The 17809-nt window shown below is 49.4% G+C and overlaps 2 protein-coding genes across 2 annotated transcripts in view; one reads left to right on the top strand and one right to left on the bottom strand.

Moving 5' to 3' along the window:
* GRK5 (G protein-coupled receptor kinase 5) overlaps nt 1–2873 on the bottom strand; it is a 163126-nt gene extending 160253 nt beyond the window's left edge. Inside the window, exon 1 of the mRNA XM_013130417.3 lies at nt 2785–2873. Coding sequence (XP_012985871.2) covers nt 2785–2836 — 52 coding nt within the window. The 5' untranslated portion in view covers nt 2837–2873. The remainder of the gene's footprint in view (nt 1–2784) is intronic.
* An 8015-nt stretch (nt 2874–10888) lies between these two features.
* PRDX3 (peroxiredoxin 3) lies at nt 10889–17227 on the top strand. The gene is made up of 6 exons (XM_034061357.1): nt 10889–11060; nt 11207–11348; nt 12293–12428; nt 14617–14720; nt 15773–15938; nt 16442–17227. The coding sequence occupies exons 1-6, from the start codon at nt 10889–10891 to the stop codon at nt 16493–16495; spliced, it is 774 nt and encodes a 257-aa protein (XP_033917248.1). The 3' UTR covers nt 16496–17227.
* The last annotated feature ends 582 nt before the right edge of the window (nt 17228–17809 follow it).

Raw genomic sequence — 17809 nt, 5'->3', positions numbered from 1 at the left:
ACCCTCACAGGGAACAGCTTCTGCTTAAGAGCTCAGCTCAGTCTCCCCTGTTCTGGCAGGTTCAAGCCATTCCCCTTGGCCTGTCCCTACAGGCCCTTGTCCCAAGCCCCTCTCCAGCTTTCCTGCAGCCCCTTTAGGCACTGGAGCTGCTCTAAGGTCTCCCTGGAGCCTTGTTCAGGCACATGTACAAGTACCACTAAAAGCTCTTAGTTTTGCCTTCACAAGTGGAAACATACACACGTGTACTTGGCTTTGGCTACACAATCACCCAGCTAAACCTATTGACGAAGTCAGCAGGACCTGGAACAAACTTACTTTTAGATACCATAATCCTCAATATATTAATTTGCTTTTACTCTTGGTTTTCCATATGCTGTCTGTCTTCTTCATTTGCAATGAAATGACATCCACCTACATTACTCTCTGCAAATCTTAAGAACACTTTACTCACAGCAGCTTGCAATAGCTAAAACACATGGAAACACAAGCGATACAGGCAGAATAATCATGGCTCTGATGTCAGGTCCATAACTTGGCCTTTATCCTTCACTGTAAAAGATTCCACTCCCCATCCAAAAGAGCTTTAGAAAGCACCAAGCCTCAAAAATACAAGTTGTTGAAGCTTCATATATGGTTAAAAGTTGGACTATAGTTTGGAGTAAGTTCTACCATTTGGGTTACAGCTAACAGCTTCTTCAACAAGACTTTAACACAATAAACCACCATTACTGGTACCATCTTGCTGAGGAGGGTAGAAGAGAACCATAAAACTGAGTGGCACATTTAAAATTCCTTGCAAAATTCTGGCTCTTGGAAAACACCACACAATGACTGTAATTAATGCCAGTCCTTTAAAGCAGTCCCAAAGCCCACTGAAATCCAAGTGAGTATTGCATTGCTGGGAGCAACAACTCCATCCTAAACTGTGTTTTCTGTTATCACTTTAAATAACAAGTTCCCCATCAGAAGGGGGTTATAATTCATCAATCTGCCAAACAGACTCACACACCTTTGCCCTCATTATTTATAGAGCTTTTCTGGGGAGGATCTCAGGACTTTACTCTTTCAAGCCTCACAAGTTCAACAGCCCAGGAGTTATATAAACAGTATTTTACAATTGGAACTATTTTCCCTGCAAAAGGATCACGCCAGGGGAGGGCTATTGGAATGATCCCTTTTACTAAACTAACATTGCTTTACTTGTAATTCCGCAGCTTCAGAGGGACCCAGGCTGAAGTCCACTGAGTGATCCCCAGCCTCACCGGCAGGCAGTGCCCAGCACTTCAGGGGGCAGGGGAACAAGGGCTGCAGGTTATACAGCACCTGAAAGCAGAGCAATTCTTTTCAGGGAAGAGAAGCCTAAATGAAGACTGAGGAACCAGCTTATTTTAAGCACTGCACAAGGCAATAAATGCATAGATTTAAACAGGTTGCAGCCAACAGATCATAGAATCACAGTCTGGTTTGTGCTGGAAGGGATCTTAAAGCTCATCCAGCTTCAACCCCTGCCACGGGCAGGGACCCCTTCCACTGGAGCAGCTGCTCCAAGACCCTGTGTCCAACCTGGCCTTGAACACTGCCAGGGATGGGGCAGCCACAGCTTCTCTGGGCACCCTGTGCCAGCGCCTCAGCACCCTCACAGGGAACAGCTTCTGCCTAAGAGCTCATCTCAGTCTCCCCTGTTCTGGCAGGTTCAAGCCATTCCCCTTGGCCTGTCCCTACAGGCCCTTGTCCCAAGCCCCTCTCCAGGTTTCCTGCAGCCCCTTTAGGCACTGGAGCTGCTCTCAGGTCTCCCCTTCAGGAGCCTTCTCTTGTCCAGGCTGCCCCAGCCCAGCTCTCAGCCTGTCGGTCCGCCCGTCTCGGATCGCCCCTCGGCAGCGATGCTGCAGCCGTAGGACGTGTTGCTGGTGCGTGGCGCTGCTCCTCCCGCCGGGGGATGCTCCCGGGAGCTCCGCGGGTAGAGCCCCGAGCCTCGGACCCCCTCCGCCGGCAGCGCCCGGAGCATCGCCTCCCTCCGCACTGCGCGGAGCACCCTGCCCGGTGAGCCCTATGTGCCGGCGGCTATAGCGGCTCGGATTTGGGGGGTCGGGGGGGAAAGAAGGGCGATGGGCAAGAGAGCCCCAGTGTATTCTGAACACAGCGGCACCGGCATCGCCCGGAGCATCCCGCCGCCGGTCCGGAGCGGGATGCAGCCCCCATTCAGCGAGCCCCGGGGCTCTCCGGGGCACGGAACGAGCCCCAGCCCCTCCGACCGGGAACAAACATCTCCCCCCATCCACAACAGGCATGTTTGCAGCAACATGATATCACCTAATAACGCCGAATAAGGCAATGACTGTAGGTTGGAGCGACGCGATCCTGCCGGTCTCACCCCACAGCGCGGAAAGCTATTTGCAGATTTGCTAAGCCCTTTTGAATGAATGCATCTGCAGCTGACCTTTAACAATAGGCGCTGAAATAGCACAATCTGTGGGACCAGATTTGAGGGGGGGGGGGGGGGGGGGGGGGGGGGAAGGAAGAGCTGGGTGAATATTGTAATCCCTGCAATCCCATTCACTTCCTTTCCCAAACCCCCGCACACTGTTGGGGAAAGCGGTATTTTCCTTTCCACCGGGGTTCTATCACGAAAGAACCGGTTCCAACGCCGGCTGAGCCACATGGCACCCCGAAAGCGAGCAGCCCCACCGCTACCCCCACTCCCCTCTTCCCACGGGCATCGCTCCGCGGAGGGGTGACTACACCAGGGATGCTCCGGTCCCCACTCCCCTCCGGCCGCTCTCTCACCTTCCCTGGCTTTCAACAAGACGGTGTTGGCAACGATGTTTTCCAGCTCCATTGACGAGCTCGGGCAGCGTAGGCAGGCGGCGGCACTGCAGCAGGACGTCACTCCCGAGGTGCGGAGTCTCCGGGCGACCACCCGCCGCCAGCCCTTAGCCCGCTATGCCCCCGTGCATGGCCCCGGCCGCTCCGCTCCGCACGCTGTGTGCTCCCGCAGCACCGGTCCCGCTACTCCATCCCCCGCCCCGCCGGCTCCCCGCCGGTTTGAGGGCTCGGGCGCTCCTGCTGCCCTCCCCCGGGGGTGTGGCACCGCGGAGCGGCCCCGCAGCCCCGCGCAGGCGCCGGCCTCTCCGCCGGCTCCGCGGGGCCGGGCACGCCGGGACCTGTAGTCCTTGGGGCGGACCCTCCGCACCTGGCGCCGGCACCGCGGCCGCGCAGCAGCACCGCGGAGGGGCGGAGAGGGGAGGGGCGCGGGTGGGCGGACGGGGGCGGTTCGGTTCGGTTCCGTTCCGTTCCGTTCGGTTCGGTTCCGTTGGGTGCGGTGGGGAAGAGCGGAGGGAGCCGCGGAGCGATGCGCGCAGTGATGCGCGGTACCCGGCGGTGCAGCGCAGTTCGGGTACCGGGCGCCACCCCGCGGCAGCTGCCCCGGCACCCCCGGGGCTCCCCTCGCTTCCCCTCCGTGCTCAACGCCGCGTCTGAGGGGCTTGTACATGAGAGAAGGGGCCCCCGACCTCTTCTTCATCATAAAGATGTTTCATCCTATGCCCTTTTCCCACGGGCTTCCCATGTTCCTGAAGGTCTTAAAAGTGCCTGTAGGATGTCCGAGGATACCCGAGGGATTCCCATCCTGTCTGCCACACTGTATTCTTTAATCCCGGTGAGCAGTTGCGTGAGACATCAGCCACTTGTGGAAAGTTTGTGAATTTTAAGCAATAGCTTACAACATAAATTCTCCTCTGTCTATATAAGACAGATGCTGGTGTCAGCATGATCCTGACTTTCCTGGCAACGGGGTAGATCGATTCAGCAGGTCAAGCAAAGGAAGAGGAATAAAACCAACCCATTACTCTCACTAACACTCTTCCCCCATCTGTATGTGCATTGATTAAAGCCACATGAAGCAAACCAAATTAAAACATGCACCTTCTTGTAAGTGGGGCACAGACACTGCTTTTCCTTTTTTCTTTCTTCTTTTTATTGTACTGATCATATTTCTTCCTGCAGCCAGGCAGAAATGAACAGCAGAACTCACAGGCTGCCCAGAACACATTTTCTGAACTCAGGAAATAAAAGAGAAATGCATTTAGTGAATAATACTTTGGGCATTAGAACACAACGGCTGTAACAAATGCCTTTTGTACCCATTCAGTGTCAGAGGTTGGAACTTAGCATGTTACTGTGCAGAGTAGGTGCCACGGCTACATACAATCTTCCATATCCTCTCTCCTATCACTTCAGAGCAGTGCCATGTTGTGGTTGCTTTCTTTGTAAGCACCAAGTCCAACAGCAGCAGTTGTGTCTGTAAGTACAGGAAGATGTTTCTCTGATTAATTCTTCAGGGAAAAACTGCTTCCTGGAAACCAGAGCCTTTGCATAGAGATGAGGTGCCCAAGGGGTGTCTGCCCTGCTTGTTGTCTGACCACTTCTGTGCCAGGACTGATGCTTGCTTGTAAACAGAGCAAATTCTGCTCAGGCTGGAAGGGAGCAGTAGGACTTGAGTGTGTTGGGTAATGAGAAGCTCCCCATGATCAGGCTTCAGTGAGCCCAGAACACCCTCCCCGTGTGCTGGGCTGCATCCCCAGAGCATAAGCAGCAGGTCGAGGGAGGGGATTCTCCCCTCTGCTCCTCTCTGGAGAGACTCAGAGCACTTGGACATCAGCATGTGCACCCAACAACTGCACTGCTCCTCTTTTGTCTCATATCAATATGGATCTCTATGTACACAGCCACCTGCAGTGTTACCCTTTACACTTTTGGAACATTCATTTGACTCCTGAAAGGGTAAATAGATTTACCAAAAGAGTTACAACAGATCCATGTACCGTTTCTAAGTCTCATGGATCTACCTAACGTTCATGAACAGTTCAGCCCTGAAGCACTTCACAGTCCTGGCAACCAAAGACCCAGTTGCACAGGGACAGCAACTGAACAGTGTTGTGTTGCTGCCAGAGCAGTTATTTCAACTAAGCTGGATGATTTTGCATCAGAGCGGAGTAGAATCAGTCGCATAACTTAAACGTGGCTGCATGAAGTGGGTGGAAAGCTCAGCTCTGCCATTGGACTGCTGAGACTCTGCAATAAGGCGTTTGTTTTAGTTCCACATCTACATGGAGCACAGCAATTCTGACCTCACATTTATCGGTGAGAACAATGGAGTGGGTTTTCTTAATGATTCTTTAACAGAATAAAACTTGTTTCCAATAAATCTGAGTCAATGGGGTTCATTAGCACAACACCCTGCTTTGAAAAGCAGAATCAGGCAATCAGTCCTCAACACATCTCTCTTCTACTATAGTTTTTTAAGCCTAAATATAGACCAGGGTCTGCTTCATGCAGATGGATGACCCCTTTCATGGCCCCACAGGTTGCCACTGCACAGACCTACTTGCCTTGAAGTCTGTCATCTGGTCTCTGTGAAACCTATGGCAGCATTTGGAATCTTACCTCATGTCAGTATCTTCATCTCTGTGCCAACTGGAGCACCTGGCTCACAAAAACAACAAAAGCAGAAAATATGAGGAAGAATTACTTTATTTATATCCATTTTTCTCTCGTGACAACGCAGCCCTTGTGCGTCAAAGTATGTCCACGCTTGATTTACTGGAGTACTCAGGTTCTCTGTGAGTGAGGGAGAAAGAAATGACAGACCTATGAGTCTATTCCACTGCTTATCTTATTCTACTCTTATCTTATTCTGCTGTTGTAAAGGCTGGTGCTGGAATACTCAAGCATGGACAGGGTCACAGGGAATGACTACATGTCATTTTTTGCTGGATCCTGATTCAGTGTTTGCTGGGAGAAAAGGGAAAATTGAATCTGAATCTTTTATTTTGGAAAGAGAAAAGAAAGAAGAGGCTATCAAACCCCAGTTAAACTCCGTAAAAAGGTGCTTTCTAAAGTGTTTTGTTGCTCTGGTTTTAAATAGAACATCTTCATCTGAAGTCACTGGGGAAAGGCCTAGGAAAAAAGCCCTTTTGGGGTGCTGAAGATGAGGACAGAGCAGGGCTGGCAGCCATCTTTCCTTCATGGGAGAAGAGAGGTTTGTAGATGAGACAGCAGCACGGTGTGAGACCCAAACGCATCGGTGTAATGAGAAGAGGAGGCAGCACGGCAGTGTGACGGTGTGAGCGGCTGGAGGATGAGTCATGGCAGGGTGGGCTCTGCAGCTCAGCCACAAGCACAGCAACAGCACACCAGCGTTATCCTGCACCAGGGAGGAACTGCCTGGGCAGCCTGCTGGGAACAGCAGGATAACACAGACCCCCAGCGAGCCACATGGCAGAAAGGCTTTTGCCTACACTTATCGATGGCAAACATACGCTAAACAGCAGCTATCTCCTAAATCCATGGTATAATACACCATTAATGCAGTGAAGCCTGTTCACAATTAGCTCTAAGCTGGGTTGTGTTTGGAATCGCTTCTGAAACTTAATTCTACAAACAGGGAAATTCTTGTGGCTCCTTCTGAGATGCAGCATCAGCAGGTGGGAGCGCGCAGGTCGACAAGAAAGCGTTTGCAGGCACTGTAACCTTTAACAGAGCTCCTCTGTATAAGGACAGAGGCTGCCATCTACCAACAGCCATGGGGTGATGCATCACGTTGTCTCAAGTAGAATCAGACTGGTTTGGGTCTGAACAGACCTTAAGGACTTCTACTTCCAACCCCCTGCCATGGGCAGGGACAGCTTGATTTGCTTTGGTTTAGGTAAAAAAGTTAATGTCTTTTGTTTCTTCCCATTTCCAAACCTTTTTCCAGTTATCCATTCCCTCAAAGCAGAGCACAAAGGATTGTTGCAGCACTTGAGCACATGGAATAAAATAACCTTCTAGAAGAGAAGGAGATTCTAGTTTTCAAACAAGCAGGTGTACACAGCCCCTGCTCTGCACCGAATCTGCCTTTCAGTGACCCACTGGAGCAGATCTGATTTGGGATTTGCTCTCCCCCTTCATCAAGTTTAGAGAGAAGCAGCTACTTGTTCATTAATATTTGGTGGTGTTAATGATGTGATTGAAAGAGCTCTTTAAAATCAACTCTCATGTAACAACATGAGGATTATGTTGCACTTTTTATCAACAGATCTCAAAGTTTTTCAGCAGAAAAACATAAATAATTATTCCCAGATAGGAAAAAGAGGCACAAAGGGAGAGCAGGCAGACAAGTATCCTAACCAAAAGTAAATGTTACATCTCCTGTTATCCATTCAAGTGCTTCATCTGCTGCTTTGCACCGTGTAACAATACAAACTTCTCCCTGAAGCCTGCTGAAATCCCTGGAGAGCCTTTCACTAACTTCAGATGTCTCACTTTGAATCAGGCTTCAATACTCTAATCCCTCACATGCAAACACATCCGTGCAGTGCTGAGCTCATGCTGCACCAGTACGAACCAACACTCCCTCACTGCAAGATGAGATATGAAACTGGGGCCTGTCCAGCCAGGCAAAAGCCTGTGGGAATAGAGCAAAGCAGACAACCAGCAAGATTTGGAACAGGATGCACATATGGTATTGCTCGATAGATTTATTTTGAACTTCAGATGGCAAGAACAGGGTTTAGCAGCTGCTCCAGCCTGTGCCAGAGCTGGTTTCAAAGGAACAACTCTTTTGCCAGGTGAGCTTTGGCAGTGACAAAGTCCATCTTCAAACTGTAGGGATGCCAAGTATATAGGAAAATGGGAAATCACCCCCTGCTAAATGCAGTATTTCCTACTCTTGCCCAGAAGCCTGAGAAGTTGAATTATGCTGCCTTCATAACAAAGCATGAGCAATATTTCCCCACCTGCAAGCCAAGTGTTTAAACAAAGAGTTTTAAACAAATACAACTTTCCGGGGAGGGGGGAAGGACATCGGTTCAGAATACATCAGCTTACCAGTTGTGAATAATCATTTGTGGGTGAGACAACCATCCTCAGGAAATCCGAGCAATAGCCCTTTTCTTGCTGCTACAATACAGCTCCCACAGCCGAGGGAAAGGAACCCTCGCACACTATTTGCTGCCCAGTGAGCACATCTCTCCATGGGGAGATGTGTCAGTCAGGCAGATGTGACCACAGTCATAGAATCATAGTGCTGGGTCAGTGAACCAGCTGGTTCTGAGTGAAGGAACCTTATGAACCCCTTGCTTCTCATTAGCCCTTTGTTAAGAGAAACCTGAAGGTGTATGAGAGACAAGTTCAGTTTAGACTTGTGCTACAAAGCAAGGCTGCTTGGAAGTGCCAGCTGGATGGGGACTGTGCTGGGAAGGTCACTGCTGAGCCATAGGGCTGACTGAGCCACTCAGCTTATTTGCATGTCTGTTGCCTAAAAGTTAGGGGCATTCTTGATTAAAAACCCTCAAAGCCTGAAAGTGGAAGTGACTAAACTATTTCCCTGTTAGAAAACGTGTCAGATACAGCATGGGTGAGATGTTCTGTGGCCTGCAGCCCTGGAGATGGAGAGAGAAGGAGCGGTTGTTGAAAGACATGTCCACAGTAGAGGTTTGGGATGGTTTTGTGCCATTGCTGAGAGCTGCCAGCAGAGCAGTGAGCAGCAAAGCTGAGCCAGGGATACCTGCAGAGTGTCCGTGGGGAGCAGCAAAGAAACATCAACCATTACCTGGGTGGATTGCCTGAACAGCAATGCAGAATGGCATGACTGAAGTGATAAATGCTTCATCCCTGGCAGTGTTCAAGGCCAGGCTGGACAGAGCCTTGGACAACATGGTTTAGCGTGAGGTGTCCCTGCCCATGGCAGGGGTGTTGGAACTGGGTAATCTTAAGGTCCTTTCCAACCCTAACTATTCTGTGTTTCTATGCATTAGTGGATGCAGGAAGCAGACTACTATGTGGATGGACTCCATACTGCAGTATCCATATACTTTAGTGTCCACATTTTCTTCCCCCTCATGTCACCATGGATATAGGAACAGTTCATCTCTTGCATCCTTATACAGAACAACTTCATCTTTATCATTTTAGGCACCTCCATCTTCATCACATGCCCAGCCAGTAGTGAAGTATCTCTGTGCATGTATGAGTAGATAACGTTGTTCTGGCTGCTCTATTGGGAACTACAGGTTTTGAGATCATCAGAGCCACATTTCCAGCTGTCATTGGCTACATCTGGATTAATAAATTGAGTGCCACAGAAAGGTACCAGTGACTGAAACTGATGATGATGTTACACGTTTAGAAGAGTCTCAGTGTGCTTTTGGACAACACTGCCACAAACAATTCCTGGCCACAGGAGAGGGCTAATACTGGCTACTGACCAAACCTAACAGGCACGCTGTGCACAACCTCCCTCTTTTGAAGGCTCAGAGGCGACCAGACCACACCAGCAGCATCAGTACCAGGAATACATTAGCACATTTATTCCAAAATACAGATTCAGCATCCACTGGGCTCATCCCAAGGGCCTGGGATGTAGCTGACATCATTCTGGCTGCCTTTGGCTTTGGCCCCAGAAGCTGAGTTTATCCTGCCAGTGGAGCCAGACTTCTCTCTAGTTCACAAGGTGGGATCTCCCCTTTGTAAAAGCCTCTGGACATTTATAAATGTGATATTAAACCACAAATTACCAGACCCAGGAAGTGAAAATGGGTTCAACTCTATTTGACTATTTAGATGAAAAAACACACAGAAAGAAGCTAAGGAAACAAAAATGGACGTTCAGAAAGTGATTTTCTGTCCTCTGGATTTGTGCATGCTGCTTGTGCTGCACCAAAGCATGTGGCTACAACAGGGCAGGCAGCCGGCACTTCTCAGTGATCTCTGTTGCTGCCACCATCAGGTGTTCCATGAAACCAGCTTTAGAAAACCTTGTACTGCTCGTCTGGCTCTGTTGAAGCATCTCCTTTAGCTTGAGTTGTGATGGTTCTCTCAGCCAGGAATCCTGGGACAAACCTGCAGAGCAGACGGAAGCCACAGATAAGCACTGAGCTTAACACAGCACTGCTGATTAGCAGCAGTGAGTACCTGTGTGGGGAATTAAGCAATGACTTTGGTTTGCACCAGCGCACAGCTGAGGAGCAGAGCAGTCACACAGCTATCCCAGGGCAATTGCTTCATTACTATTAAACAGCTAAACCCTGAGTTCAGAACCAACTGCACCCCTGGAACGTGAGCAGCAGTCAAGGGAGGGGATCCTGCCCCTCTGCTGTGCTCTGGGGAGACCCCCACTGCAGCCCTGATCCAGCTCTGGGGCAACAGCACAAGAGGGACCTGGAGCTGTTGGAGCGAGGCCAGAGGAGGCCATGGAGCTGCTGCGAGGGCTGGAGCAGCTCTGCTCTGGAGCCAGGCTGAGAGAGCTGGGCTGGGGCAGCCTGGACAAGAGAAGGCTCCTGAAGGGGAGACCTGAGAGCAGCTCCAGTGCCTAAAGGGGCTGCAGGAAAGCTGGAGAGGGGCTTGGGACAAGGGCCTGTAGGGACAGGCCAAGGGGAATGGCTTGAACCTGCCAGAACAGGGGAGACTGAGATGAGCTCTGAGGCAGAAGCTGTTCCCTGTGAGGGTGCTGAGGCGCTGGCACAGGGTGCCCAGAGAAGCTGTGGCTGCCCCATCCCTGGCAGTGTTCAAGGCCAGGTTGGACACAGGGGCTTGGAGCAGCTGCTCCAGTGGAAGGTGTCCCTGCCCGTGGCAGGGGTTGGAGCTGGATGAGCTGTAAGGTCCCTTCCAGCACAAACGAGTCTGGGATCACTTCACCACCTGTGTCTGACCGCTCCGTCCCACGCTGCTCTCCCCGTCTCGCTCTCCATCAGCTCCCACCCCAGCCGCACTCAGCACCAGCACCGGGACCCTCGCTCCCTAACGCCCATAGGCTCAAAGCGGGCGGGCTCTGCTCCCACCCCTTGGCCGCCCCGCCCCTCCGCTTCCCGCTCCCGCAGGCCACGCTCCACCCGCCGCCGCCTCGCTCAACATGGCCGCCGCGCTGGGGAGGCTGCTGCGGAGCGCGGTGAGTGTTCGGTTCCCGTCCGCGGCCGGTCCGGCCCCGGCCGCTCTGACCTCCCTTGTGCCCCCGCAGGTCCCCGCCGCTGGGAGGACGTTGAGGGCGAGGCCCTTACCCTGTGCCCTCCGCCACTTCAGCCTCGGTGAGTGCGGGGATGGCGGCGGGGCCGCCGCAGGGCTCGCCTCGGGCCACGGCGGAGGGAGCGGGCCCAGAGGGGGAGCCGCGGCCCGGCCTTGGCCCTGGCTCCGGTCCCGTTTCGGGCCCGCATCAGTGTGTTCTCGCCCGCAGGCTCGTCTCGGTTCTCTCCCGCGGTTACACAGCACGCCCCGTTCTTCAAGGGAACGGCGGTTGTTAACGGAGAGTTCAAGGAGCTGAGCCTGGATGATTTCAAAGGGAAATACCTGGTTCTCTTCTTCTACCCGCTGGACTTGTGAGTGCGGGTGTCTCTCCTTCCGCTGGGGCCTGCTGCCCTGCTGAAGGTCATGGGAAGCGCTGCGCAGCGATGCTGTGTGGAGCTGCTGGTTTGGGGGTGGGTGGGTGAATCTTGCAGGGCAGATGTGCGTGTTTCTGCAGTGTGAGTGATAAGATTTGGGGACGCACAGCCGCGGTGTGTTAAAGCAATGGATGGGGTGGGTATAGAGCATCCTACCGCTGCCAGGACTGCTTTGGAAGGTAGATGTGGCCTTAAAAGGATGGCTTCTCTTAGGGCATCGCTTTGCATCACAGGGTTGCCTTCATTGAAATGTACCAAATAAGTGGTTTATTTCCTATTAATAAATACATAATAATGTGGCTGCCCCATCCCTGGCAGTGCTCAAGGCCAGGTTGAACACAGGGGCTTGGAGCAAGCTGCTCCAGTGGAAGGTGTCCCTGCCCGTGGCAAGGGGTTGGAACTGGATGAGCTTTAAGGCCCTTTCCAACACAAACCAGGCTGTGATTCCAATATGACTTTTAAGCAGTGGGGCCGACAGAACTGCAGCTAGACAGCTCCAGAGCAGAAGGTGAACAGATGGGGTTGAGCGAGTCCACAAGACTTGAACTGCATGCTCATGTACGTGGCACGTGGGGCAGGATTTAACCTGCAGTTCTTTCTGCTGTAGTTCCCAAAACCTCTCTGTCTAGAGGGTGTTTAGTAAAAACAGTTCTTCTACCTCTGCAAAAAGCCTGTCTAGAACTGAGAGCTGAAAACTGGTGTGGGGGCTCTGCGGCTGTGGCTTTGAGACTGAAATGAATCCTGAAGAGGAAACATGGTTAAAATAACCATGCTGAAGGAAGTGCTCTGCTGCATTAGTGACTAGAAACAGACCTGAGAGTCCTTTACTGAAACACTGAAGACTGCAGAATCATTACAGCCTGTTCTCTCTTCCCACCCAGCACCTTTGTCTGCCCCACAGAAATTGTGGCTTTCAGCGACAAAGCAAAGGAGTTTCGTGATGTGAACTGTGAAGTGGTGGCAGTGTCTGTGGATTCCCATTTTTCCCATCTGGCCTGGATAAATACACCACGAAAGGTATGAATTGAGCAGCTGCTTGGGTCTTCCTCTCTTGCTTTGTTGTATTTTCACAAGTGCTCATGAGAAGACAGTGGAATAAAAAACTGTGCTAACACTGATTTCAGTACACTGCTTAAAGTGTTATGTGATTAACTTCTACATTTGATGACATCATTCTGTCCTCAACGTTTGTTTCCTTGCTCGTTTCCTTGCTCATTTCCTTAATAGTCTGGGGAGGGAAGGTATCTTTGGTTGGCTCTCTTCATAGTTTTGTAGGTTGCATTATATCCTTCTGTTTACATCAGAAGACAAATCCTCAGTATACATGGCACTGTCCCAAGCTGCTTGTTCCAGCTGATGGCTGGTGTGTGCCATTGCAGGAAGTGAACTTTCTGCAGTGTTAGTCTGTAGCAAATGTGGTACAATGTACAATGTAGTAAAAGAGCTGTTAGTCATTATTAACCAATGCCTAAAAATAGTGGCTTCAGACTGGAAACAGAACAACCAGTTTATTGGAGCACTTGTCATAGAATCTTAGTATGGTTTGGGTTGGAATGAATCTTAAAGATTATCTGGTTCTAATCCCCCTGCCACGGGCAGGGACCCCTTCCACTGGAGCAGCTGCTCCAAGCCCCTGTGTCCAACCTGGCCTTGAGCACTGCCATGGATGGGGCAGCCACAGCTTCTCTGGGCACCCTGTGCCAGTGCCTCAGCACCCTCACAGGGAAGTGCTTCTGCCTAAGAGCTCATCTCAGTCTCCCCCGTTCTGGCAGGTTCAAGCCATTCCCCTTGGCCTGTCCCTACAGGCCCTTGTCCAAAGTCCCTTTCCAGGTTTCCTGTAGCCTCTTCAGGCACTGGAAGCAGGTGTGAGGTCTCCCCTTCAGGAGCCTTCTCTTGTCCAGGCTGACCCAGCCCAGCTCTCTCAGCCTTATATTAGTAACTCTCACTTGCTGAAGTGGTTCCACTTTTGTGGTACTGAGGCCCTCAGCTTTCCTTGGGGAAGGAAGGTGACAGAGACGGCCTTTTACTGGAGGGGAGCCTGTTTCAGACTTACATAAAAATGTGTGGGTTTAGTCACATAGAGCATCTCAGTAATTTGGTCAGCTGTGGAAAATCAGGAGTGTCATGGGAAGGTGCGGAAGTGCCTGTGGTGTTGCCTGTGTGGCCAGTGGACTGTTGCACTGCTTGCAGACTGGGTTGCCTTCAGGTGCACAGCTCTGCTGTTGCCACATCAGGGGAGGAAGGAGCGTTTGCTGTATTTAGTATGGTAGCAAGAGCATTCAATTTGCTGCATGCTTTGTTCAAAGCTCTAAAAAGTGACCATGGGCTGACTTCACTATCTCGTGCAAAAGCTGTTCAGTCAGGCACTGCTCCATGCGCATGTAGCAAAACACCCTGCAAAGAGTGGAAAGAATTCCATGAAGGCACAGGCAGGAAACTGACACCCAGAGAAGCCAAGGCCTTGGTTTCTTCAACAGATATGTGTGTACAAAGCTCTGTGTATGAGAACTCTGTTGCAGACAAGGCTTTGCAGGATAAGGGTCTGAGTGACTGCGGTTACATAATGATTCACTGATGATGCCAGGAATAGAGAAGCAAACAAATTTCCTGCTTGTTTCAAGGATACAGAGCTTATCTCTCTTGCAGTTCCAGTTGCAAAACTGAAAGAAGTCTTGGTAGACTCTCCAAATAGTACTTAAATTGATTTGGGTCAGGTAAAAGTAGTATGTGCACTGAATGGAGAGCAGCAGAACTCTGACATCCCTCATGTGGCTGTTAGAAGCCTTGAGCTTTCTCTGTTCATAGGATGCAGATTTGTTTTCCCTTGTCGCTGCCATGTTCATCTTGTCTAACTGTGAGCACTTCAGTATGGAGTAGACATGTTTGTATTCAAAGATCCTAAATAGGGCACAAGGGGAATCTTTCTGGAAATTGGACTTGACATAGGAAGCCTTTTACCATTGAAATGAACAGTTCCAAAATGCACACTGCAAAAGAAGTTTTCATGTTCCAAAGAAACCAAATATTCCTGTCTACTTAAAACCAACCAGCCACCAACCCCACACCCTCCTGTGTTTCCTTCCATGGAGCTAATGTCACAGATGGGTTTTGTTGTATATCCTCAAGAGCACTGAATCCAGCAACTCGTGAAGGATAATGCTATGAAGTGTTTTATAACCAACTGGAATCTTCTTCTGTTCTCTAGAGTGGTGGTTTGGGCAAAATGAATATTCCAGTTTTGTCAGACCTCTCCAAACAAATCTCCCGGGATTATGGTGTGCTGCTGGAAACACCTGGCATAGCATTGAGGTAAGGTGTGACTGCTCCTAACTCTACCAGCCTCAACCACTGTCAGCCATACTGTCTGCTCCTGCAGAGAAACTGCATGAGGATCAGGCAGTCCATCACAAGGACTGTGGGATGTTACTTTTCCAGCAGAACTTCTGCTGGATGCCACCCCAGGAAAAGGGCACGTGGCCATTATGGCCTTTGAGCTGAGGATGGTTCCAGGCCTCTCAGAATGCATGCAGGGGAAAGCAGCTGCTCTGCTGTGAGCGAGGGGGAGAACTCGAGGAAAACACAAGTAGCACAGAAGAGCATTTATGATTTTAATACATGTTTTTACAGTTTAGCTCTGTCTCTTCTTCCTTTTCCTTGTTTTTGGCTTCTTTCTTCTGAAGGAAGAAGAAATTGCCTTAACTTCTGTGTAAGTTCTAAAGCAGTTGTCCCAGAGGTCCCTACACTCAATCCCATGATTATGTAGAGGAGAAAATGCCAATTTTATTTTAATTCCACTATTGGCCATGCTTACTAAAAGCAAATAGTGGTCCCTGAGAAACAATGAATTGGGTGGGAGTCTTCTGGAGACCTTCAGTTCCTGATCTCTTTGGATGAGGAACTTCTGATACTTGTTTGTTGACAAGTTAACGTAATCAGTATGGTAAGACTGGGCTTTGGTTTTCACAAATGTTTATATGTGGTAGGATTTAATGTAGTCACTTCATGTGTGAGCAGCTCTTCACTCAGTACCTTCAGATTTTCATACCAAAAAGACATGGGAAGGATGTTAGGATGTCAGCTATCAACTTTGACATATTGGTGGAATGAGAAGTTCCACCTCTGTTATGCATCTGTCTGGATTTAATAGTCTTTATGCATACTTTCTCATATGTAATCTCACCATACCATCCCAATTGACTGGTTCTTGCCTTTTGATCACTAACAAGCACAAAGTCAGACTTGGTATTGCTACTCCTACCTTTGATACATGCACATAAGAATGATTACCCTGCTGAAATAGTCTAGTTTCTTGTTTGGTCTTGCAATGTGATTCACATCCCTAAATCCTCGCTCAATTACAGAGGTCTTTTCATCATTGATCCAAATGGGATCGTCAAGCATCTGAGTATCAACGATCTCCCCGTTGGCCGTAGTGTGGAAGAGACTCTGCGCTTGGTGAAAGCATTCCAGTTTGTGGAAACACATGGAGAGGTTTGCCCGGCAAACTGGACTCCAGACTCCCCTACGGTAAGTGTCTGCTAAATACCACTGCTCTAAATATAGCCACTGATTTATTTTGGCATGTCTGAAGGGCTGAGAACCACTGTAATGTGAGGTGCTGGACTCAAGCTGTGCCTGTTGTCTGAATTTGAGGCTGTTATTAGTTGGACCAGTTCAGGCTATTTGTATGATACCAAATTTGTGATTTCTGTGAAGAAAGTCGCTGATTTTTCTTTTACAAGACACAAATTACATTTAAAACTCCAAATTTGACTTGGATTCACCACCAGTTTTGTTCAGGTTTTTTACTTATTTAATGCCCTGCTTGATGTTTGGTAGAAAAATGTGTTATATACTTAAAACCTGCAAGTAGGAGCTTGTACATCATTTGGACTTTTGTCTTTCAAGTGCAGAAACAGAAATAACATCTTTTTTTATTAACTATATATGGATTTTCTTGGATTAAATGTCAGATCTGGTAAATTCCCTTACTTATAGTTTGTAATAACTAAACTTTCTTTTCTTGACAGATCAAACCAACCCCAGAAGCTTCCAAAGCATATTTTGAGAAAGTACATAAATAAATACCCAAATATGTGGACAAAACTCTTGGTTACCATAAACAGAAGACATTAGGAAAGCAGCTGTGATTATCATTGATAGTAATAAAATCAAAGTTGTCATTTTATCACGTTGAAGAAGAAATTAAATGCTGAAATAGTTACTGGCTCCCTTGTCTTGCTTTAAAAAGAAGGGTCAAAACTGAGGCTTTCCCTCTCCCTTTTTGCAGCTTCAGTTTCATGGCTTTCTGTGACATGGTCTTTGTCCTGAATACAAGTAGACAACGTACGGTTGTCTTCCACTGGGTTTTCCCTCTTTCTTTACCTGGTTTTGGACCAGTAAGTGTCCCGTGTTTTCCTTTCCAACAGGAAAAGCTAAATTCTGTAACAAGAGTTTAAAACAATGGGGACAATACAGAAAATAAACTATTGATATGTGGTACGTGTTTACTGAGTTTTGCAGGGGAAGAGATGAATGTAACAAAACTGTAAATGCACTATAACTTGAAATGAATGTATATAAGTGCTGTTTTACCCCTGCATGTAGTCAAAGATGCAGGGCAGCTACAGAGGAGGGTTAGCAAGCATGAAGAACTTTGATCCTGTGTGGAAGATGGTAAAACTTGAACCCCAATAGTGTACTCACTGGAGCTTAACAACAAGTGTCATTTGCAGCATTGCTTGTTTGAATCTGTTAGTTGTAAAACTGAAAGCAGTGCAGCATCTCTAGAAATAATAAATCTTACTGTTGACAAACAGCAGGTGTGTTGTTTTTCTTTCACTTTTTTCCTAGATTCCTGTTTGTGTTTTGAGGAGGTTGGGTAAGTTGCATCACCTGAGAAAGTGGTTAAAAACTGCTGCTGCCTTTGTGTGTGCACCCTGGTGAGCAGCCCTTAGAGAGTAGTGTGTGTCCTGCTGGAGGGATGCATCAAAAGGAGCGTGAGCAGCAGTCAAAGGAGGGGATCCTGCCCCTCTGCTGAGCTCTGCGGAGACCACCCCTGCAGCCCTGATCCAGCTCTGGGGCAGCAGCACAAGAGGGACCTGGAGCTGTTGGAGAGAGGCCAGAGGAGGCCATGGAGCTGCTGCGAGGGCTGGAGCAGCTCTGCTCTGGAGCCAGGCTGAGAGAGCTGGGCTGGGGCAGCCTGGACAAGAGAAGGCTCCTGAAGGGGAGACCTGAGAGCAGCTCCAGTGCCTAAAGGGGCTGTAGGAAACCTGGAGAGGGGCTTGGGACAAGGGCCTGTAGGGACAGGCCAAGGGGAATGGCTTGAACCTGCCAGAACAGGGGAGACTGAGCTGAGCTCTTAGGCAGAAGCTCTTCCCTGTGAGGGTGCTGAGGTG

Source organism: Melopsittacus undulatus, chromosome 4, assembly GCF_012275295.1.
Source record: "Melopsittacus undulatus isolate bMelUnd1 chromosome 4, bMelUnd1.mat.Z, whole genome shotgun sequence".
NCBI lineage: Eukaryota > Metazoa > Chordata > Aves > Psittaciformes > Psittaculidae > Melopsittacus > Melopsittacus undulatus.
Note: the sequence above shows the minus strand (reverse complement) of the source record. Positions and strands in the feature narration are given on the sequence as shown.

Bases quoted from the DNA above. Each gene is read 5' to 3' on its own strand.
- PRDX3 (XM_034061357.1), top strand. From the start codon at position 10,889: ATGGCCGCCGCGCTGGGGAGGCTGCTGCGGAGCGCGGTGAGTGTTCGG. The intron at 11,061-11,206 runs GTGAGTGCGGGG...TCTCGCCCGCAG, and splicing joins CCTCCGCCACTTCAGCCTCG to GCTCGTCTCGGTTCTCTCCC. The intron at 12,429-14,616 runs GTATGAATTGAG...TCTGTTCTCTAG, and splicing joins GGATAAATACACCACGAAAG to AGTGGTGGTTTGGGCAAAAT.